At 33.1% G+C, this 23,462-nt stretch overlaps 2 protein-coding genes across 3 annotated transcripts; one reads left to right on the forward strand and one right to left on the reverse strand.

Moving 5' to 3' along the window:
• Positions 1 to 5,153: 5,153 nt before the first annotated feature.
• On the forward strand, positions 5,154 to 6,535 carry LOC128184039 (uncharacterized). Its single transcript, XM_052853340.1, has 4 exons — positions 5,154 to 5,273; positions 5,408 to 5,624; positions 5,846 to 5,965; positions 6,318 to 6,535. Exons 1-4 carry the CDS (start codon positions 5,235 to 5,237, stop codon positions 6,371 to 6,373), a joined length of 432 nt encoding a protein of 143 aa, XP_052709300.1. The 5' UTR covers positions 5,154 to 5,234; the 3' UTR covers positions 6,374 to 6,535.
• Positions 6,536 to 8,261: 1,726 nt separating this feature from the next.
• On the reverse strand, positions 8,262 to 14,600 carry LOC128184037 (uncharacterized). Of its 2 annotated transcripts, none has more exons than XM_052853332.1 (3): positions 14,436 to 14,600; positions 13,236 to 13,304; positions 8,262 to 12,750 (listed from the first exon to the last, which is right to left on the reverse strand). In XM_052853332.1, the coding sequence occupies exon 3, from the start codon at positions 12,744 to 12,746 to the stop codon at positions 11,676 to 11,678; it is 1,071 nt and encodes a 356-aa protein (XP_052709292.1). In that variant the 5' UTR covers positions 12,747 to 12,750; positions 13,236 to 13,304; positions 14,436 to 14,600; the 3' UTR covers positions 8,262 to 11,675. The 2 variants fall into 2 exon arrangements, with proteins under 2 accessions (XP_052709292.1, XP_052709291.1); XM_052853331.1 differs by having other exon boundaries at positions 13,557 to 14,600.
• Between the last annotated feature and the right edge of the window lie 8,862 nt (positions 14,601 to 23,462).

The following is a 23,462-nucleotide window of genomic DNA, read 5'->3' on the forward strand; positions in this document are numbered from 1 at the left end:
GAAGTGATTTAACTTGAATTTCAAACTTTGGAGCTTTTAGTCCACCATCAGCTAACTTTTGACAGCTAATAGTATATTTTATTTTAGGGATCTCCGAATTCCATATAAATTTATTTATTTCTTTTTGTACTACATTAATTATGTTTTCTGGTATTGGAATGACAGAGGCTAGGAATACAAGTTTTGACAATGCTAATGTTTTCACAATTAAAATTTTCCCTAAAAGTGATAGATTACGCATTTTCCAGAGATTAAGGGTTACTTTTAAATCCTCTAATTTGGTTTTTAAATTTTTGTCGACAGCGTTATTTTCATTTTCACTATTGAACCAAACACCTAAGGAGAAAAATTCCCCTCTGGACCATTTTACTGGCAGAGTGCCTGGTTTATAATTTCTTTTTGATCCTATCCAGATTGCTTCTGTTTTATTCAAATTTATTTTTAGTCCAGATAATTTATAAAACCTTTGCATAATGTTGAGAACTTCATAACCTGACTCTTCATCACTAAGAAAACAAGTTGTATCATCAGCAAGTTGACTGATTTTAAATTCAGTTTCACCTATTTTGATACCTCTTATGTTTTTATTTTGTCTTATTGCTATTGCTAAAATTTCTACACATAATACGAATAAGTATGGTGATAGAGGGCAGCCTTGTCTTACTCCTCTACTTAAATTGAAAAAAATTGAGGTGTATCCATCATTAATTATACAGCTAGAAATATCAGTATATAAAATTTTGACCCATGACTTAAAACTATTTCCAAACCCAAATATACTAAGAACTTTTTCTAAGTAATACCACTCAACTGTATCAAAAGCTTTTTCAAAGTCATTATTGCTGACAAGATTTTGCTCTTGAAAATAATCGATAAATTCGATGTAATGTACGCTGAAGTATTTTTTCAATGAAACTTTATGAATACCTTAAAAATAGTCAGATTTTAAATAGTACGAACAATTTAGATATTTTTTGCAGTCGTATGTATTCCTACGCCAGAGTTCAATATAGTCTCGTTCAACCATCGGCTGTCTCCATAAATCCCCGACAAGCAGAGAGTCAGTCTATATTTAGAGGTTGCTTCATCAAGCTATCACGCGACCTGGTGTTTGCAGAGAGTATCCCTTGCTTGTTGGAGATTAACGGAGACATTTGAGCATCTGGTTGAACGAGACTAGAGTTCATTATTGCATGGATCAATTTTTGAAATATTTCGATTACCGATACATAGTTTGATGAATCAGTTCTATATTTAAATATTACACAACATGATTATAAAGAGTTTTCTCAAAATTCTTGTCAGAAAAGTCCAAAATTCATGTTAAAAAAGTGTGCGTAATTCAAACATATTTTATAAACTACTTGCCGAGCAAAATAACATGTGCTTGATTTTGAAATATATAATAATCAATAAAATCCACTTCCCTCAGTACTTCAGTACTTTGTTTTATTTCCTGATGGCAAATAACACAACTTCTCCAGAAGAAATTATGGAAGGTGTTGGTTAGCGAAGTCGGCAATCATTCAGTTGATATGCTAGGATCAATAGGATAGTTGGTATATCTTGGATGGGTGATTTGCGGTGTCAGTTATGAAAGAAAGTTTATGACACATTTAGGGATTATTCTAGACTTCCACTTGCTTTTGAGTCTAATTAGAGAGTTCGGGGAGTCATTTGAACTAAATTTTCGATTATTGGGGTTCTTGTGTCCTTTATTGTATCATGCATTATTTCTGTGAATTAATATTTGTTGATTTCAATAAATGATTTATTGATGTTTTTATTGTTGTTTATTTAAAAGTTGGCTGTTTTTATTGTTGTTTATTTAAAAGGTCACTTTTTTATTGTTGTTGATATACTTAGCTGGTGATGTCTTGCATGCAGATGGTTTTATTAAAAAAAAGTTTATTTAGAGTGTTCTACGTAAGATACACTCGATTCGTAAGTGAGATCTCAAGATAAGTCACCAGATTAGTTTAACTTGTCACATTCGTGGTTTGTTTGCTGAAGGGAAGTGAAGTGACAAATCACCATAATATATAAGTGGTGCTCTTGAAGCGCTTGAGTTTTACTCAAGATACACTAGAACCAGGAGTGCGTCGTCGACTTTGTGCACCAGTGACTCTTTATTCAGAACTTGTCAACACCCTCTTTGGTGTCTATAATACACTCGATAAATTATTCAACTATAACTTACAGTGGACAGAAATTCCTTTTTATAAATTTTTGTGTTATGAAGTAAAAAAAAATTAAAGCGAATGATATATCTCTAAAAGGGATTAACTGTTTGATGTTCCAATCTAAAATTAAGTAAACTAGGCGAAAAGATGGTGGTTTCCTATTTATGTTTAAGACGCCTAGTTGAACTGACTGATACATTGTGGAGCTGGAACTAAATAAAATTGTCAAATGTATGTAACACATATGATGAATATTTAAAATAAACATCACTACACACACAAGCCCATCACAGATGAGCAAAATAATGTTTAAGGTACTTCATAGATCTCCATCCTTACAGGATAGTACTCGGACTTATGTGGAAAAGTGGTATTTTTAATTTTTTTTCTTTGTTTTAGTTTGCTTATCAGTTGTTCGGTTTTTGGATAAGTCCCCCCCCCCACGTTACGTGTCTGATGATAACCATGAAAACCTGAATTATTTCAATTACACGTCTTTTCTCGTTGATTTTGATGATCCTAATCGGTATCCATACAGCATATTGTTTGTAAATCAACAAAAAACAATGCGGGGGTGTTAAGGAAGCATATGGGCAAATTAGCGTCTTATTTTGACTGTTATTATTCAAAATCGAGAAATTAAATAACTATTTTGAATAAGATCAAAAACTTGGTATTGTCCTTTAAAATAGATGTCAGTGCAATAAAATCGGGTAGTACTTTACTGCCACATTGGTGCATTATCACGTGACAACTATAAATATCCTACTTACATTCCTTAGCATAAAATGAGATAGATCAAAACTACCCCGCGGGTTCCAAAATAAAATAAACATACCAAGTGAAGGCAAAGCATCTCATTTTAATCAAAATGCTGGTAAAATTCTATGTTCTTCTTAATTATTTATTCATTCAGCTCTCGTAAAACCTTCCCAACTTTTATAGTTTGCACGGAAAACGGTATGTTGCATCAAAACAACACACAACATGGGATTCAAGCAGCATTTTTCAATTTAAGCATTGATCAAACTAACGATATGTATAAAATTTCAAGTTCAATATATATACGGGATAGTGTTGTTCTAGCCGAATTTTTTATCGTAAACAACGACAGAGGAAAGCCCGGCCGAGAAATAAAAGTAAATTTACATACCTTTTAGTGAATGATTGATAAAACTAACATCTCTCCCAGTATTCTTATGTTCAATTCTCAATAAATCACACCCCAATACTTTATTAGAGTTCTTAGATTAGTTATATTTTGAATATGTTTACAATGCTTTCCGGTCAAATTCACACGACATTCAACTTTTAGTCATGACGTCATCAACGTGTAAATCTACGTAATACAAACTAATTTCTGAAAAAAAAATTGTCTTCAGTATTTTTTATTTGTCTTTGGTCTACGTTTTGTTTGCTTAGATATTTAAATATGTACATAATAACTAAGAATTGTGATTTCACGGAATAACATGTAACTCAGATTCCATATGCTTCTTTAACACCCCCGCTAAATGCATGTTGCGTTTTAAAAGTGTACAGTTTTCTTGGTCAGTGCCTTTAATACAGTATGACCTTCTGCAGCATACGTATAATTTGTCACGATTATCTCTGAACCATTTGGAACCTGTTCCTGCATTTTTCTTTAAACACATTCTTCCTCCTGGATGGTAACACCGTAAAATCTATGTTTGCATGGTGATATTGTGAACCACGCGTAAGCCTTTATTTATGACAACTCATTTTTGTTGGCATGAATTCAAATCTTGAATTGTAAACTACGCTTAAACCCTTTTTAAAAATGGAATAACTTGAAGAAGCATGTTGTTTAGAAAAAATATCTTAGAGCTTGGAACATTACTGGAATATATGGGAAGCCATTGGGGATTATGATTAGAGGGCCGGGGTTTAAAATCATGGCAAGGTCAAATTACAATTCCTAACTTGGCCAAGGTTGTAAACATGAACGCCCAAGATTGTATTACAATGGCAATGTACTACATGGCATGGGGATTCCCTATGGCTTTCCATATAAATGTTTTCGGACATGTCATACTGTCTTCTTAAGACAGTCTCTCCAAACCTTTTTCTAAATTACCTGCTAAAATGCTAGTTACTTTTTATTGAGTATTTAAAACAGGTCTTAACTCAAGGAAAGGTGATTACATGATTTTTTTCAAACTATGTTAAATCAGTTTTCCGGCAATTACAGAAAAGTAAAGAAATGATATTGTAAGAAAAAGAACGAATTTCAATTTTTATTATTACTTTGTTACAGTTTATTTACATTTATACGATTTCATAAGATAATCAACAAATGGTGATACATATGCTATTAAAGTATGAGGTCAACTTAGTTAAAGGGGTCCTTGATTTACAAAGATTACCAACTACATGTCAAGCTTTCAGTCTTAAAGAAACCTTTACCCCCCCCCCCAAAAAAATAAATAAAAATTAAAAAAAACAATAAAGAGGATATAAGCTGATTTGCATTAAGGAAACATCGGGAGCATGAAATATTATCAAATGTTCACTTAAATAGTCTTTCACTTTCATACAGAGGAAAAATACGCGATGTAAAATTTACATACATTTAATGAAAAAATATGTACAAAGAAAGAAAGGGATTAAAGCTGTCACAAAAATTAATGTAAGACGGCAACGAAAAAAACTTAAGATAATTATGATTTTAGATATAATCTTTAATAGAGATACATTTACATTAACCGATTATTTTCTCCTTTATTTCTTTTAAGAAACCCAATTATGATTATATCCCTTTAAAAACGGACAGAAATCTCTATCATCAAGAACATAAAAATATCTTTTCCCCAATAGGTTGTTCAAAATCAGAAAGTTTAATATTAATATACATGGTTTTGTGCATAATAATTTCCGATCAATTGTGCAACACTTGACTCATATCCTGACAACTGTCTTTGATTGAAAATGTTATTTAATACAAAAAACCCTAAGTGGCCGGAAAGCTGGTTGGAGTCAAATTTCATTTATATAACAACAGTTTCGGGATGATTTAAGTCTAAGCAAATAATGGCTTTTCCTACGACTGACTGGTCTGTAGTTATTGCGGTAAGAATATTTTTATTAATTATATGAAATTTAGAAGTCTTAAGAATTTGATAACAGTTATATAAAACCCGCATATTATGATGAAAATGCAAGTAATTTGAAAAATGAAAAAACTATAATAAAATTATTTACAGGATAACAAGACAAGCAGAACAATTAAAACTCTGTCTCCGTGTGCTTACACTGACAGCAAAGGCATAGAACGATTGGCGACATTTTCCGCACTGTCGAATAATGTTATCATAGAGAAGATATTTGCCGTCCGACTCGCGTCATCTGGATGTATATTCAATGCTGAAGAGAATTTCGTAGAATGCACAGAGTGTGGAAAAAAAACTACATTGGCCAAAGGTAAAAGTTTTTTTTCAAAACAAAAGAAGATTTTCAGAATTATCGATGAAGGAGCTTATCTTTTTAGAATAATTGTCATAAACAGAGGTTAATTTTATATTGTAAAAAAGTAAAACTTGATGAATCTTGATGATCATGAGATGGCATTGTTTAGACGAAAGAAAAAACACTTTGTTTCATTTTAAAAAAAAATAATAAAAAACTTTGTTTACTATTTTTAGTTTGGGCGATCACGACCCTCTCCGACGAAAGGACTTTTCATACATGCAGGCCAATGTGTTGTGGTTTATTGGCTTACATAATGAAACAGGAGAATGAAGAACGAGAAGGAATCTGCAACGGTATTTTCGTCCATATCAACTGTTTGTAAAGCTTTAGGAAAAACACATTTTTGATATACATGGGCACATGTGTGAATTGTGAACATTGAAATTGAAATAGTAGAGATTTACTTAAATTTTATCATCCAAATCTAAGTATGAAGTTGTTAATTTTAAAAATGATGAAAATATGTCTTTCGGAAAGATGATTTTATTTTATATGTTGCATAAAACCGACCAGATTAAACTGTTGAAATGTTCAATTCCGCTTTTATAACAGAAGTCTGATTTCATACATGGAATAAATATATTTGATTAAAACTAACAATCACTATTTTGTCAAAAAGTGTAATTATATCTGTTTTTCTTTCAGAACGGTCAAACTATGCTGAACTTGTTCAGATATATGGCATTGTACTTCGAGAGTAAGCGAGAAGCATATTCAAAAGAGAACATATATATACAAATAGACCTATTTTGTTTGACAATGCCAGACACAAATATATGATGTAATATATGTCGTTAGTTTTAAATCTAATTGTGATTTGCGTAGTGTTTATGTACTTGAAATTAAAACATATTTACAACTTTCCTGTTGATCAATTTTTAATTACATCTCACGCACGCACGCACACAAACGTTTTAAATTTATCGTAGCTGAAAGTTCAGGTTAGCTACTCTGGATACCTTTTGACATGTGTCTGTTTGTCTGTCTGTTTTCTTTGTGTCCGTCTTTCTTCAAGGGGAATAATAATAAGGTAACAATGAAATAAGAGGCGGGTGTTTTTTTTAAATCGTTTTTAGAACAAACTAGCTCGTAATAGATAAACATTAACATTAGTTTCCTGATATATAGTAAAAGTAATTGGGGGGTCAGTAAGAGGCTCTAAAATTTGCCCAAAGTTCATTATAGAAAACAAGAGTTAGATTTTCTTCCGTCAAACAAAAATGCTATGATATGACAATCAAATAGAGAAAAGCTAGTATGAAGAGTTTGAAATTCAATTATGCTTTGACCCCTGTCTGGCATATACCTATTTTTTATACAGAAAAACAATCTAATGACGAAAGAGGAAACTTTTTATTTTGTTGTGTCTTCTTTTAAATTTTATAAGTTGGAGTAGATTTAATTATAGATGAAACAGGAAAATGAAGAACGAGAAGGAATCTGCAGCGGTATTTCCTTCCTTTTAAATTGTTTGTATTTAGTTTTAACTCAAAGTGGGATTTGTGTAGTGTTTATGTACTTGAAATTAAAACATACTTACAACTTTCCTGTTGATCAATTTTTACTTCCATTTCACGTACGCACATTTTAAAATTAATCGGAGCTGAAAGTTCAAGTTAGCTACTCTGAATACCGTTTGACATGTGTCTGTTTGTCTGTCTGTTCTCTTTGTGTCCGTCTTTCTTCAAGGGGAAAAATAATAAGGTAGCAATGAAATAAGAGTTGGGTGTTTTTTAAAATCGCTTTTAGAACAAAATAGCTTGTAATAGATGAACGTTAACATTAGTCTCCCGATATATAATAGAAGTAATTTGGGGGGGTCAGAAATGGGCTCTAAAATTGGTCCAAAGTTCATTATAGAAAACAAGAGTTAAATGTTCTTCCGTCAAACAAAAATCCTATGATATGACAATCAAATAGAGAAAAGATAGTATGAAGAAATTGAAATTCAATCATGCTTTGACCCCTGACTGGCATATACCTATTTTATGGATAACTGATATGGTGGTGCTCGGTTTGACACAATACAACTCAAGACATTGATTAAGTAATAAGAATGGTCATTTATTAAATAATATAATAAATGACAAAGTACAAAATATAACATAAAGATGCCACAATGTAAACTACAAAAACACAATACTATTAATCAAAGAAGCAATCTTGCATATATAAAACATAGATAAATAACACAGTATTGTGACTAGAATAAACAGAGAACATAAGACAATAACACATGGCAATTTCTATTTACAAAAAAGTGTCAAAGATGGGGTATCTTCCGCCAATAACAGAGAACATAAGACAATAAAACAATGTCGAAGATGAGGTATTTAATGCTTCAAGGACAAGAATAACTCTCTCAAGGAGGTGGGGTGGGCGGAGGAAAAACTTTGCGAGCTAAATGTAAACAATGGCGAATGACGCTTAAAAGCTGCGCATGCGCAATAGTAAACTCTGACAGTATATATACAGTTAATGGCGGTAAATATGAATCAGTATCCATAAATGTTTTATGTTCATAAATATATTTTATGGATAACTGATATGGTGGTGCTCGGTTTGACACAATACAACTCAAGACATTGATTAAGTAATAAGAATGGTCATTTATTAAATAATATAATAAATGACAAAGTACAAAATATAACATAAAGATGCCACAATGTAAACTACAAAAACACAATACTGTTAATCAAAGAAGCAATCTTGCATATATAAAACATAGATAAATAACACAGTATTGTGACTAGAATAAACAGAGAACATAAGACAATAAAACATGGCAATTTCTATTTACAAAAAAGTGTCAAAGATGTTCCACCACATATCAAAGCTGCAGATTTCTGTAGTTTGATAACCCCCATCCACCACCATAGCGAAGCACCAATAACAAGGATAGAGTTAATCTATCGTCAAGACATACATTTACATTAGTCTACAGATATAAAGCTAGAATCATCACAGTGCAGTCACTGATAGAGCCGAAACAGTCCAAACACATCAATATTCACATTCATGTCACAATTTAATGTGAAGCTCTTCATTTCATAACAAAGTCAACACATACAATGTTAAAAATAAAAAAGACCCAAACAAGTACATGACAATATATGGGCATAATACCTCATAACACCAGTTTACAGAACATAATATTTCAAGCAAATTGAGCCAGAAGCAGGTGTAAGCAATAGATATGTACCCGTATATGACAAATAATAGAACCAGAAGCTCCTGACCTCATGGTTTCTACATATTTGAAATTGTGTCTTATAAAAACAGAGACATTGTCCATTTAACACAAGTAATAGAACCAGAAGCCCCAGACTTCATGGTTCACAATGTGTAACAAAACAAAACTTGTTTTGCATCATAAATAATAGAACCATAACATTGGACTATATGGTTCTAAACATAGCTAATAAAAATGAACAGAACAGTACATTACAGAAAATAGAACCAGAAACCCCTGACTTCATGGTTCAATCCGTACTAATATGTTGTAGAAAGCCCATATGTTTAAAATTGAACCTGAAGACCCTAACTCCAAGGTTCGGATCCCTAACTGGTATGAGTATTTGTAGGGCCTTGTTTACATTGTCATTGTTGGAATTCTGATGTACTTCTTAAATGCCGAGGATTTCCAACGACCCATATTTTGAATTTGAATGTCTGATGATCCAGATGCAGCAGCAAATGTAGCTGCCCCAATACGAAAGCTATGCGATTGGTATTTAATTGTATCTAATCCACAGAATGCCAGTGCTAACCTAAGTTGTGCAGTGAAAAATTGACGAGAGACTGGTGAACCATCCATAAATGAGAACAGGGGTTCTAAAGGTGACTCATGATTTCTAACTTTTAAAAAAATTTTAAGAGCTGCAAATGGGCATAACTGGGGATTGGTAGTGTTTTGCTGAATGTACAGAGTAGTAAACTGGCTAGAATGTTTAAAGTGTGGAATTTTAAGTTCTATAGATTTATCTAGGGGATCATTTTTTAATGTTACATGCTTCGCCAGCAAAAAATGCTGTTTTGCTACAGATGTTTGAGTAATCTCGCCGACCCGAAGAAATGCACAAAAGGCTAACACAAACATAGCATGTAGCAGAGTGCTAATGAATGCAGAAGAAGTCGTGGATGGTAAAGCAGACACAATTCTTGCCAAAATATCAGGAGTTATTGGTAGCCTGTTGTCTATAGTAGGCCTAACTTTACTAAAACCTTGCAGTTGTTTCTTGATAAGAAAATTTTGAGTCAAATCCTGGTAACCCCCTAGTTGGAAAGTGAAACTAAGTGCTGAAATATGTGTACGCGTTGTTGAAGCAGCTAAGCCTTGTTAGTAGCAGTGTGCGATATACATTAATAGATGAGACAGTGATGGGGGCAAAGGAGATGAATTCTTATCTACCTGATCGTGAATAAAGCTTTTGTAAGTTGCAAATATATTTCTATAGGATGACAACGAATCCTCTGATAATGAGCTTCTAATAAGGAAGTTTGCTGTACTAGTCAAATGTGTAGTAATGCCTGTGGAACCGATGTTTTTTCCGCTTTCATGGCTGGAAAGAGTTCTCTGAATCTTTGAATCTGCAAGCGAGAGAGTAGATCAGGTGCGACATTATAAAGGCCAGGGATATGGTCAGCAAAGAAATGAATGTTGTATTTTAGTGAAGCTAGCATAAGACGTCTCATCAGTTTCATCAAATGTGGGTCTTTAGAGGAATTTTTGTTTATGACATGAACCACTGCACTATTGTCTGAATGTAATACAACTGCTGTATTAGATAAGCTCTCACCCCATATTTCCATTGCAAGTACAATAGGAAAGAATTCTCTTACTGAAATGTGATATTTCAACCAGTCTGTTTCAAATGGACCATAGAACCATTGCCTGTCAAATGTACATCCAAAACCCAAATTGCTTGCATCAGTAAAGAGATGCAAAGTTTGGGAGGAACAGAGTTTCCCGGAATGAAATAGTGCTTTGCCATTAAAATGCTCTATGAAAATAGACCAAGCTTCCAAGTCAGCCCTAGCTTCAGCATTTAACCTACGATGATGAAAAGGTTTTTTGAGGCCCTTAGTTAGGTCAATTATTCTGCGAAGAAAATGTCCTACCAGGTGGTACTACTGAACAAGCAAAATTTAACACTCCAATAACAGATTGCAACTCACGTAAGGTAGTTGTGCGTTTGTTTTTGAAAAGCTGAATAGTGTCTGCCAGACGAAATAACTTGTCTTGAGGCAGTCTTATTTCAAATTTGATAGTGTCTATTTCTAAGCCCAGAAAAGTCAAAGTTGTGCAGGGAAAGACTGTTTTTGCATGTTTTATCGGCAAATGAATGTTATCAGCCAAAGAGTGAAAAGCCATAAGAGCATTATGACACTCTAGTGAATCTGGATTTTCAATGAATAAAAAATCATCTAGCATATGAACACAATGTACCACGGAAAATTTATTTTGGAGAATCCATTGTAAAGCCGAACTAAACTTCTCAAAAAGGTTACACGAGTAACTTAGGCCAAAAGGTAAGGTTTTATCAAAGTAAAACTGACCATCGATACTAAATCCTAGTAGTTCAAAATCAGAAGGATGGACTGGTACTTGCTTATAAGCGCTTTCCAAATCAGTTTTTGCTAAAAGTGCCCCCACCCCAATGTTCTTGATAGCTGCAATCGCAGTGTCAATAGTTTGATACTGTACAATGCACAGATCGCGAGGAATGTGGGCATTTATTGATAGGCCTTCAGGGTATGACAAGTGGTGAATAAGTCGAAATTCCCCTGGATTATGTTTTGGAACAAGACCAAGAGGGGAAACTTGTAAGTTAGGAAACGGGATGGAAGCAAACGGACCTGCTACCCTTCCTAATTCTAATTCTTTATTTATCGTTTGCCACAAAACAAATTCATTCCCCTTTAACGATGATAAATTTTCGGAAAAACGAAATTGACGAGTACCTTGAAAAGGAATCTTAAAACCAAATTTGAATCCCTCGACTAAAAATTTTGAGAGCGTTGGATCATAGCCTTGAAGGTATGTAGATAATTGATTAGCATCGATAGGAGAGACAATTGTGTATTTAGACTTTGCGTGCAATGGTAGCTGGTTTTTTTGTGATCATTGGTGACAGATTTTGATGTGTTGATGGGTCTCTGCTTCTGTTTTGTGCATTGAAGCCTAGAGTGTCTATTGGAGCAATATTGTGCATATTGACATGAGTTGCCTTTGTCACAGAAGCCCTTGTTATTGTATGTGAAGCAATATTTCTGCTTAGGGGATGATGCACGAAAGGGCTGCTTCTTTGATTTTGTTTGTGACTCAAGGCCTTGGACAATTGCATCATGATAAAGCTCTGAATTTTTTCTGTCCCAAAGACATGCTCTTGGAGCAACTTGGCGCCACTGTCTGAATTTTTCATCATAATTGATGGCCGCATCATCCCCACATGATTTTGCTATCCCCTGGATGATTTGGGCATAGGTCATGAGTTGCCCAACTTCATCTGGGTATTTCGTACAATGTATGGCTACAAACACGTGAAAGGCCTCAGTCCACTGAGGAAGAGATTTAATACACCCATTGTCAATTGCCTTTATAAACACTAATTGCCCATCTTTTTCAACTGACTTAAATTTGGGCTCCTCTTCAAAACTTGATTTTGGGATTAATGAAGCCAGCTTAATGTATTCATTCGCATAAATTTTCGCTTTAATTTTCGTGTCAACACCTAGGCCCACTGGTCTTGCTATCCCTAAGGGGAAATTGTTTTCAAGGACAGCGGTTAGGGGGGATGACGATTCAATACCTGACTGAATTATGGCCTGAAAGGTTGGGTTGTCCCTGACTACGGTCTCCGTCGATTCCTGGGTTGAAGGTCTGTCAGGAACAGACGGTCCAGGTTGGACTGCTGAAGACTCACTGCTCTGACGGTTTCTACTTTCAATACACTCCTTCACCACCGACTCTATTACCGGTAAGGCTGCAGCCATACATTCTTTCACTAGAGCGTGGGTTTCCGTCTGACCCGTCTGGCTTACTGTTTTCCTTCTCTTCGAACGGGAAGCCATAATCCTAAAAACATAACATAGTTAAAAATAAAAAATTCTGATAAATCCCACTCAAAAAAAGGTAGCACACATCAACAGGACATGTACAAAAACAATAACTTAGAGGCATCTTATTACAAATCAACATTGCATACAATGTGATGTAATTGCTTTATCAAAAATTAACTGCTCCCTTTCTATCGCCTGACTTGGTAGCAGTATCACATTGATATGTATCCAAAGCTAGCCGTCACTCTTAAAATGTCTTATAAAACATGCATTTGTATCAAAATCAGTGCTAAATGAATAGCATGATTAAAATAATAGCCATTGCTTCAAAATTAGCCATTGCTTAAATTCATAGCCATTGCTTAAATTCATAGCCATTGCTTCAAATCATAGCCATTGCTTTAAATCATAGCCAATGCAAAGAGTGACAAAGTGACAGACATTTCTGCACTATTACATAACATAGCCAGAGCTGAATCAATTATAGTAAAGCATATATACCTGAGGATGGGTGGTTTATCACTGTAATTTTGCAGACACAATTAATAATGGCAAAAAAGAAATTGGATGCTGGAAATAAAAACAATGCAAGATAAGTAAGTAGTCAAACAGTAATTCTAGATAACATGACAGTTACATTAATTGGAAGCAGAGTTCTGAACTTATTGATATCAAATATACATAAGAATATTTATCATACACTAATTTGTATAATAATAGCAAGTGTACAGCAGATTGAAAGCCTGAAATTACAAAATATATAGTGAAAACAAACAATAAATGTGAATAAGCCTTAATATAATGTGACATAGCCAGACGCACCTATCATCATGGCTAGCCAAATATAAGGGTGAAGTTCAATAAGCATGAGTGTTGTTGTTGTGCAAAAAACTAAGGAAAATTCCTCTAAGCTGTCGAAAATATTTCCTCATCCCTAAAGAATTAAGATGTACACCATCTGCAAAAATCTGCTCCCTGCTGTTAGTAAACCTTTTCAGTCTCCAATACACCAGTCCCACTTGTTGGCACTGAAATTTTAACTTTGTGTTCGCTAAGACAACTCGCTCATTATAAGTTTCAGGGTCAATGTTTCTTGTCCTTTCGCGGGGCATAAATCGGATCACTGTAATATGAACAATGTGGAATTGAACTCGAATCTGGGTCAAAAATGCAGTCAAACCAAACACAACAGTGTCAATTGCATTATCCCGACTGTCCAAATCATTACCACCCATGTGCACGATAAGACATGTGGGACGATGTTCGTCGATGACGGCCAAAATGGTCCGCAAGTGGCGTGGATTTGTCACTGCACCTCCACTAATGCCAAAAAAGTTCACTTGTGGAAGGTCCGCAATTTTAAAGACATCAGCAGAAGCTTGACTGTCAATAAATGCACCAAAACGCTTCACATGAGAATCACCGACACACAATATTGTCATCTTGTTTTCAGGTCACGTGATCTGTTGTTTACCTCCGAACAGGGCGAACAATGACTGACAGATTAATATTATAATTAAGCTGAATGAAGATATAAATTATTTTGATCAGTACACAGATGATCCTTGGTCGAAGAAATCTACCAATGTTTTAAAGTCCGGCCCATACACATATCATGAAGAGCGCGGGGGTCTCACCCTCGTCCACCAACGTCCCATAATATAAACAAGTTAATAAACACAAAAACGGCGGCTAAATTACCTCGCTGAAACCGTTACAAATATCCAGAAGTCCTCGGAAAATCCCAGGGTGGTTAACAAGTAAAGCGCCTCGGTGAAAACATCAAATTAAGGGAAAAACTTTCCAAAAACTTTGCGAGCTAAATGTAAACAATGGCGAATGACGCTTAAAAGCTGCGCATGCGCAATAGTAAACTCTGACAGTTTATATACAGTTAATGGCGGTAAATATGAATCAGTATCCATAAATGTTTTATGTTCATAAATATATTTTTTTTATACAGAAAAACAATCTTATGACGAAAGAGGAAACATTTAATTTGTTGTGTCTTTTTTTTATTTTATAAGTTGCAGTAGATTTAATCATAGATGAAACAGGAAAATGAAGAACGAGAAGGTATCTGCAGCGGTATTTTCTTCCTTATGAATTGTTTGTATTTAGTTTTAACTCAAAGTGGAATTTGTGTAGTGTTTATGTACTTGAAATTAAAACATATTTTCAACTTTCCTGTTGATCAATTTTTACTTACATCTCACGCACGCAAACGCACATTTTAAAATTAATCGGAGCTGAAAGTTCAAGTTAGCTACTCTGAATACCTTTTCACAGGTGTCTGTTTGTCTGTCTGTTTTCTTTGTGTCCGTCTTTCTTCAAGGGGAAAAATAATAAGGTAACAATGAAATAAGAGTTGGGTGTTTTTAAAATCGCTTTAAGAACAAAATAGCTTGTAATAGATGAACGTTAACATTAGTTTCCCGATACATAATAGAAGTAATTTGGGGGTCAGAAATGGGCTCTAAAATTTGCCCAAAGTTCATTGTAGAAAACAAGAGTAAAAATTTCTTCCGTCAAACAAAAATGCTATGATATGACAATCAAATAGAGAAAAGCTAGTGTAAAGAGTTTGAAATTCAATCATGCTTTGACCCCTGTATGTCATATACCTATTCTTTTTTATACAGAAACAATCTTATGAAGAAAGAGGAAACTTTTTATTTTTTTATTGTGTTTTTATTAATTTTATAAGTTGGAATAAATTTAAGGATATATGAAACAGGAAAATGAAGAACGAGAAGGAATCTGCAACGGTAATTTCTTCCTTATAAATTGTTTGTAAAGCATTTGGAAAAACAAATTTTGTGATATACATGGGCACATGTGTGAATTGTGAACGTTGAAATTGAATGTTTCGACTGAATATAGTAAAAATTTACTTAAATTATACCATTCATATCTAAGTATGAACTAGTTTATTTTTATTAGTTGAAATACATATGATGAAAATATATTTTTTCGGAAAGATGATTTTATTTTATATGTTGCATAAAACCGACCAAATTAAACTGTTTTCACGAAATGTTCAATTCCGCTTTTATGACAGAAGTCTGATTTCATACATGTACATGGACTAATTTTTTTGATTAAAACTTACAATCACTATTTTGTCAAAAAGTGTTATTATATATGTTTTTCTTTCAGAACGGTCAAGCTATGCTGAACTTGTTCAGAGATATGGCATTGTACCTCGACAGTAAGCGAGTAGCATACTCAAAGGGTATATATATATATATATATATATATATATATATATATATATATATATATATATATATATATATATATATATATATATATATATATATATATATATATATATATATATAAAGCACTAAAAATGGCTAACGACACGAACAATAGAAATTGTCAAATTTTCAGGACAACCAGTCCCTTCTTCAGGACTAAAAAATAAATTACATGAGTACAAAACAAAGAAAACAAAATCTAAAACTACTACTAAACTACTTAAGAAACTATAAAAAAGAACAGCTACATTATAAACATTTGTTCACATTCTTAAAGAAGGTGTTGCTACTGTCGCCGATCGCTCTAAAGTAATCAATCGACTGCCAACTTCACGCCTGATTAAGTTAATTAGCTAATTAAAGAATTGAAGAACAGAGCAGAATATTAAAATCCCATCTGTGTAATCGAGGCTATAAAGCCCACACAGTGCAATCCGCAATTGATGAGATTACTACAAAAGACAGGAAAACCCTTTTACAATACAAAGAGAAAACAGACAAAAGCAGGGTTCCACTGGTCACTACATATCACCCCGCCCTTAAGAACCTCAACACCATCCTTAAAAATAATCTGCCCATTCTTTACACTAACGAAAGAATGGCTGATCTTTTCAAGGATCCACCAATGGCTGCATTTAAACGCCCGAGGAACTTAAAGGACATGGTAGTGAGGGCAAGATTAAACAACCCGTTGCCAAATGGTGGTTTTAAAACATGTTCCGATACCAGATGCCTGTTGTGCAAACACAGCACCAACGCGGACAGTTTTAAAAGCCCCATCACAGGTCGCACCTACAAGATATTTGGCAACACTTCTTGTCGCACAGACAACTGCATCTATCTCATCAGTTGCAAAGTCTGCTCTAAGCAATACGTCGGTGAAACAGGTGACCTCCGCAGAAGGATCAACAACCACCGCTCTACCATAAAGACCAAAAAAGTCAAGGAGCCCGTCGGAGAACATTTTAATACAAGTGGCCACAAATGGGAAGACATGACAGTATTGGTTATTGACCATAATCCTCATTGGACAGACGCGGAGAGGAAGAGCAAGGAAAAGTTCTGGATGCACAGACTCAAATCATTCAGACCTGATGGCATGAACAAACAAATGGACTTCACTAAAATGAACGTCTCATAGCCATACATCACCTGACACCCACATAGCAATTTCATGAAATCTGTCAACTGCGCCTCTTCCATTCATTTTTTAGTTTCTTTACTACCTTTTATTTGTAAATCATTTTTTTCAATTTTATTTATTTATTTTCATTGAATTTTATCTCTTTTTAATCAAAATTCGAGTATATATCATAAGTGCCGTACGAGTTAACAACGGGGGTTCAAATTTTCATTAGATAACTCGGACGCCAATTTTAATTAGCTAATTAACTTAATCAGGCGTGAAGTTGGCAGTCGATTGATTACTTTAGAGCGATCGGCGACAGTAGCAACACCTTCTTTAAGAATGTGAACAAATGTTTATAATGTAGCTGTTCTTTTTTATAGTTTCTTAAGTAGTTTAGTAGTAGCTTTAGATTTTGTTTTCTTTGTTTTGTACTCATGTAATTTACTTTTTAGTCCTGAAGAAGGGACTGGTTGTCCTGAAAATTTGACAATTTCTATTGTTCGTGTCGTTAGCCATTTTTAGTGCTTTTTATATTCAGTTTACTGGCTTAGTATCTATATATTAGATCCGACACTTTAAAGATGCCTAGTGTTGTTGATTCTATTCAGTGCTTTTTATATATATATATATATATATATATATATATATATATATATATATATATATATATATATATATATATATATATATATATATATATATACCTATTTTGTTTGACATTGCCAGGCACAAATATATGATGTAATATCTGTTGTTCGTTTTAACTCAATGTGTGATTTATGTAGTGCTGGTGTACTTGAAATTAAAACAAATTTACGACTTTCCTGTAGATCAATTTTTACTTACATCTCGCGCACGCACACACAAAAACGATTTAAATTAATCGGAGCTGAAAGTACAAGTTAGCTACTCTGAATACCTTTTTACAAGTGTCTGTCTGTTTTCTTTGTGTCCGTCTTTCGTCAAGGGGAAAATAATAAGGTAACAATGAAATAAGAGTCGGGTGTTTTTTAAAATCGCTTTAAGAACAAAATAGCTTGTAATAGATAAACGTTAACATTAGTTTCCCGATATATAATAGAAGTAATTTGGGGGGTCAGAAAGAGGCTCTAAAATTCGTCCAAAGTTCATTGTAGAAAACAAGAGTTAAATTTTCTTCCGTCAAACAAAAATGCTTTGATATGACAATCAAATAGAGAAAAGCTAGTATGAAGAAATTGAAATTCAATCATGCTTTGACCCCTGTATGGCATATACCTATTTTTTTTTATACAGAAACAATCTTATGAAGAAAGAGGAAACTATTTATTTTTTCATTATGTTTTTATAAATTTTATGAGTTGCAGTAAATTTAATGATGTTTGAAATTTTCTTGGTTTAAGGCTTTTTGCTATACAGAGGGAATGAAATTGATGAATCATACACATACCACTATTGAAGGGATGGGATGGGGAGGGATGTATGGTTTACAAAATTATGAATCATCAATGTATATAACTTGTTTTGTCACAATAATGTTTAAGTAAAAAAAAAAATATCTGCACTCACTAATATTATCGGCTGCAGAAGAGACCGATTTTTTTTAGTGGTTGTGTTAGAAAGTGCACAAGGGTAAATAAGACTTTTTTGTCTCCATAAGTTTTTTTTTCAGTTATAATATTTGTAAAAGTCAGGAATAAAAATCTGAAAATTATCCAGTTTCAAAGGAATTTGGCTTTTTAAAATGTCTTCTTTTTATGACTTTTATAAGATATTCTAGTCATTTTTGTTTTTAAAATAAATGTTCTTCAGAAGAGGAGTATATATAGAAATATATAAAAAAAAAACTTGTTATGCATATGAGTTTACAGATGACTCTTATAATATTTTTTGTATATTCTACCTGTAGCACTTTGCCTTTACTTTTCTTATTTGTTTTATCTATTTTACCTTATCTTTTGAAAACCATGTCATGTTCCCTAGATAATTCTTACCCATATCAAATGAATGCTTAATATTTGTAAGTTAAAGAAATTCGGGAAATTTATTATATTTTCTGTGACGAATAGATGTGCAGTTATGCAGATGATTATTCATTGTACCATTTACTTATAATATTTTACCTACAGTAGTTTATATTCATGATTAATTTGATAGCTGTGTGTATGCAGGCGAAACTCATTAAACAAATCCTCAATCCGTTTATACAGGCTAACATTTCTAACAAATTCTCATAAATTGCGTTTTAATTCATCCGAGCTGAATGTTCGAGTAAGCTTTTCTGAATACTTTTCGGCAGGCGTCTGTCTGTGTGTCTTTGTGTCCGTCTCCCTTCAAAGGGAAAATAGTTAGGAAAGAATGAAATAAGAGTCGGTCGCTTTAAACACATTTTTAAAAACCAAATAGCTTGTAATAGCCAAAAGTTAACATACGTTTCCTTAGATATAGTAGAATTATTTCTAGGGTCAAGAAAAGCCCCTAACATTGGCCCACAGATCAAAATTGTAAAAAAAAAAAGAAGCTAGTACTAGATTATAAAAATTGTAATTTAGTCCTACCTCCTGACCCCTGTGAAAAATACAGAATTGAGGGTGTCCACGTTTTTATTATATAGAAAAAATATGATAAAGGAAAAAGAAGTGTGCTTATTATGTTTAATTCATTTTTTAAGTGGGAGTAAGTTTGATGATGTTTCAAATGTTTCGTGCTCTAACAAAGGAGTCTGGGTGCAACTGTAGGTTAGGGGGTGCGTGGGTTTACATATGAAATAGAAGGAAATACTTTAGTGGAAATGTAAATGGTTTAATTTGTGAGTAATGTATAAGCATTAGCTAAAAGTGAAAAATACATGATTTTCGAACGTATTCATATCTTATTATCATTATCATTGTGGTAGTGGTGGTGAGATTTGTTATGTATATTCCAAGTTTACATACATTGTAACAGGTGGAGTAAAATTGTTTTGAAACAAATACAAGCTTCTAAATTGTGAAATACATTTCAATGAAAGCTTGTGTGATGATTGTTTAAGGATTTACTTTACGATTGTCACTTGAGATCAAACATTCTTAGTGGTGATATCACATTCAATAAATCCTAATCAAGAATATGAAGGATTACACTTGTAATATTTATGTGAAAGCAAACAATTAAACAAATCTTTCACATTTATTCAAAGCATAATCAATCAGGACCGAAGAGGGTATAATAATCGGTAAGGGTGTGTTTTTAATATGATAATAAAGAAAGGAGATTATCAACTGTTAAATCCGTTAAAGAGAGCATGGTGGTGGTGAAGATATGGATGAAGTCGTGGAGGGTCCAAAGCATTAGGAAAACATGGATGAAAAAAAGAATCTTATTAAAATGAAGGATATAGGATATGAAATTAAGATTTAAGCAACATATAATGAAGAGTATTTATTAGGGATGACCGGTTAACCGATTACCCGGTCGGAAAGATGTTGACAGGTTATAAAATCAATAAATGGTTAGTTGTATAAGATAGAACAAATGTATATTTGAACGCAATTTCAAATTATTTTATATTGCTTTCCTATATTATTATTATAAGTTACTTCGAAGACTGTTTATACCCCAGGGCTGAGTTTATGGGGGGAAAGTGGTCTGTAGGTGTTAATTATAATGATTGTTAAAACAAAATATTACTGCCTTTCTAGCTGTATATAAATCATTATTTATATATTTTTCACTGTTGCGTACCGTCGCAATGATCTTAATTGAATTTACGTTCAATGTGTTTATTTTTCTTTTTTCCTTTAACACGACCTAAAACCTAAAACAAAACAATTAGCGGGTACAAACATATTACTACTATCCAAAAGGATAATCATTTTAAATGGAGATCTATAACATGTCATACATAGGCAGACTTTGTTTTAAGAGGTCGACCTGACTTCAAAATTGCATGTGGTCAGTTAAACTATTTCTGACTGTTTGTTCGTTGTCAAAGATTGTTTTAATTATTATCATTCATAACAATTATTAAAAATAATTATAACATGTTAAAAACAAGAATCTGCTTATTTTGATACGAGTAACCGGTTAATCGGTCGGAACTAATTGCGACTTACCGATTAACAATTCTGCAATCGATTGCAACCCTTAGTATTTATCAATAGAATAGTTTCTGGATGTCAGAAATGGGTTATTATTGGAGCAGAGTTCCACATGCACAACAAAAAAATGATTAAAATGTTAAAGCAAGAAAAAAACTGTTTATAATTGATATAAAACGAGTGGCTAGTTAAGAAAAGTAGTACAATTCATACCATGGCCATTTTACATTCCTTTGTATTGTACTTAAAAAGGTAAAACTAACACGTACCTTTAACAATTTTCATGTCTTTAGGGAACATAAAAAGTTGAACAAGGGAGCAATGCGGGCCATGGAGCTCTCTCTCTCTCTGTCTCTCTCTCTGTCTGTCTGTCTGTCTGTCTGTCTGTCTCTCTCTCTCTCTCTCTCTCTCTCTCTCTCTCTCTGTTGCTTTGAATTTAAATAAACAATCAAATTGTGCAGTTATTTATCATATCAATTGATAAAACGAAATAGTTGCTATTTCAAAACGACTGGTGGTCAAAAACCGTACCCATTGTTTCTGCCTTAAACTTTTAAATATGATGGTTAATTTTTAACCATTTTTATCATTTGTACAGAACAACCCTATTATAATTATCTTAGATTTAAAATTTTATAAAGTTTTCGATTTCTTTATATTGAGCTCTTCCTCTAAAGGAGATTAACTTAGCCTAAAAATGGTCATGAATATTCATTCCTCTTAAAGAGGCAAGGTCACGACTTTGGTCACACTCTATATTTAGGTTTTTATTATTTACAATGCTTTAAAAATGCATTTCTAATGATCAGATAAAATTTGAGAGTCATTCGTATAGTTATAAGCAAGATACAGGGCTCACATGTAAACAAGGCTCGTGCCTCGTTTTTGTTTGCATAGGTTCAATATACCAGTGAAAATCTTTTTCCAGCTTATTTTTCTATCTTTTTATTTATTTTAAGCATAGATAAACAGTTCCTAACGTTTAGCACATTCATTTTAAGTTTTAACCTGAAATTTTTACTTCAAAATTCAAAATATAAACAAACGCTTTGTTTACATAGCGAAGAATTTCAAGCTCTGTAACTCGATAATAGCTCAACAAAATCGTGACCATGCCCCTTTAAATCCGTCATATACATGTAATAAGGGATAGTGGCCTTCAATAGATTATCTTTAATTTGATTCAAATAAAAACATTTTCTTACATTAAAAACCTGCATACTTAAGTAAATCCATTAGTACATGACTTATTTTGTATAGAAATTTCACTTGCCATGCATATTGAGCACAAAAATGTTACCCTTGTTGCATGATCTACATCTCATTACACAGCTTTGAATTTATTTTAACTCAAAAACTCGTTAAGAGTCCGTTTCCAAGTTAGACAGGTCAGTAACGGTTTCTAAAGTACATGTGTATGAAATACACCTGTTTTTATTTACATCAGTTTGGAAATAGAAGTAGAAATAGTTCATACAGAAAAAAATATTTTTCACAAATATTACTGCTTACACACATACCTAACGGCATTAAATGTTATATGCTATTTTACATATGTAATTAGAAAGTCGTGGATGCAGAACACTTATTTGGTAATTGCAAATGTTTTACTTTAATCATGAAATTAATTCCATAACCCAAACTGAGGCAAAATATATTGTTAAAGTTTTCAGAGACAGACCACACACCAACCCTAAACAGCAGCTTGATTAGGTTTAACAGATATGTAAATTCCATTTATGAATAAATGCCTTTTTGTTTTTTAGAATGAATGACTTTTCGAATCTGGTCGTCTGAGAACAACAACCAACTGTAATCAGGTTTACCCAGGAGTGCCAGGAGTGCATTGACGACTTTCAGCAACAAACGAGTCCATATTCAACGCCCTTTTTGGTGTCTATGATACACTCGATTAAATGTAGTTCAACTGCAACTTACAGCGGACAACCAATTCTTTCTCAAAAGTTAGTTTGTTATGTTTTGAAGTAAAGAAGAACTGAAACTGAAACTGAATCAAATGTATCTAAAATTGATTTATTGTATGATGTTCCAACTAAATCTGGGGTAAATTAAGCGGAAAATTCTCCTGCTTACGATTAAAACGTCAAATTGATATGATTTTGATAAATTTTGTAGCAGGAACTAAATACAAATTGACAAAGGTATGTCACACCTGTGATATTGTTGTGCATACACATGTACCTATGAATAGTACAGAAATGAAGACTGCATTATACGAGAAAAACAACTTATACAAAGGCATAGAATAGAAATATGC

Source organism: Crassostrea angulata, chromosome 5 (assembly GCF_025612915.1).
Source record: "Crassostrea angulata isolate pt1a10 chromosome 5, ASM2561291v2, whole genome shotgun sequence".
NCBI classification, from domain to species: Eukaryota; Metazoa; Mollusca; class Bivalvia; order Ostreida; family Ostreidae; genus Magallana; species Magallana angulata.

Excerpts from the sequence above, each read along its gene's own strand:
- LOC128184037 (XM_052853332.1), bottom strand. The coding sequence starts at position 12,746 with ATGGCTTCCCGTTCGAAGAGAAGGAAAACAGTAAGCCAGACGGGTCAG.
- LOC128184039 (XM_052853340.1), top strand. The coding sequence starts at position 5,235 with ATGGCTTTTCCTACGACTGACTGGTCTGTAGTTATTGCG. Across the intron at positions 5,625-5,845 it reads AAAAACTACATTGGCCAAAG|TTTGGGCGATCACGACCCTC; the intron begins GTAAAAGTTTTT and ends TACTATTTTTAG. Across the intron at positions 5,966-6,317 it reads ACGAGAAGGAATCTGCAACG|AACGGTCAAACTATGCTGAA; the intron begins GTATTTTCGTCC and ends TTTTTCTTTCAG.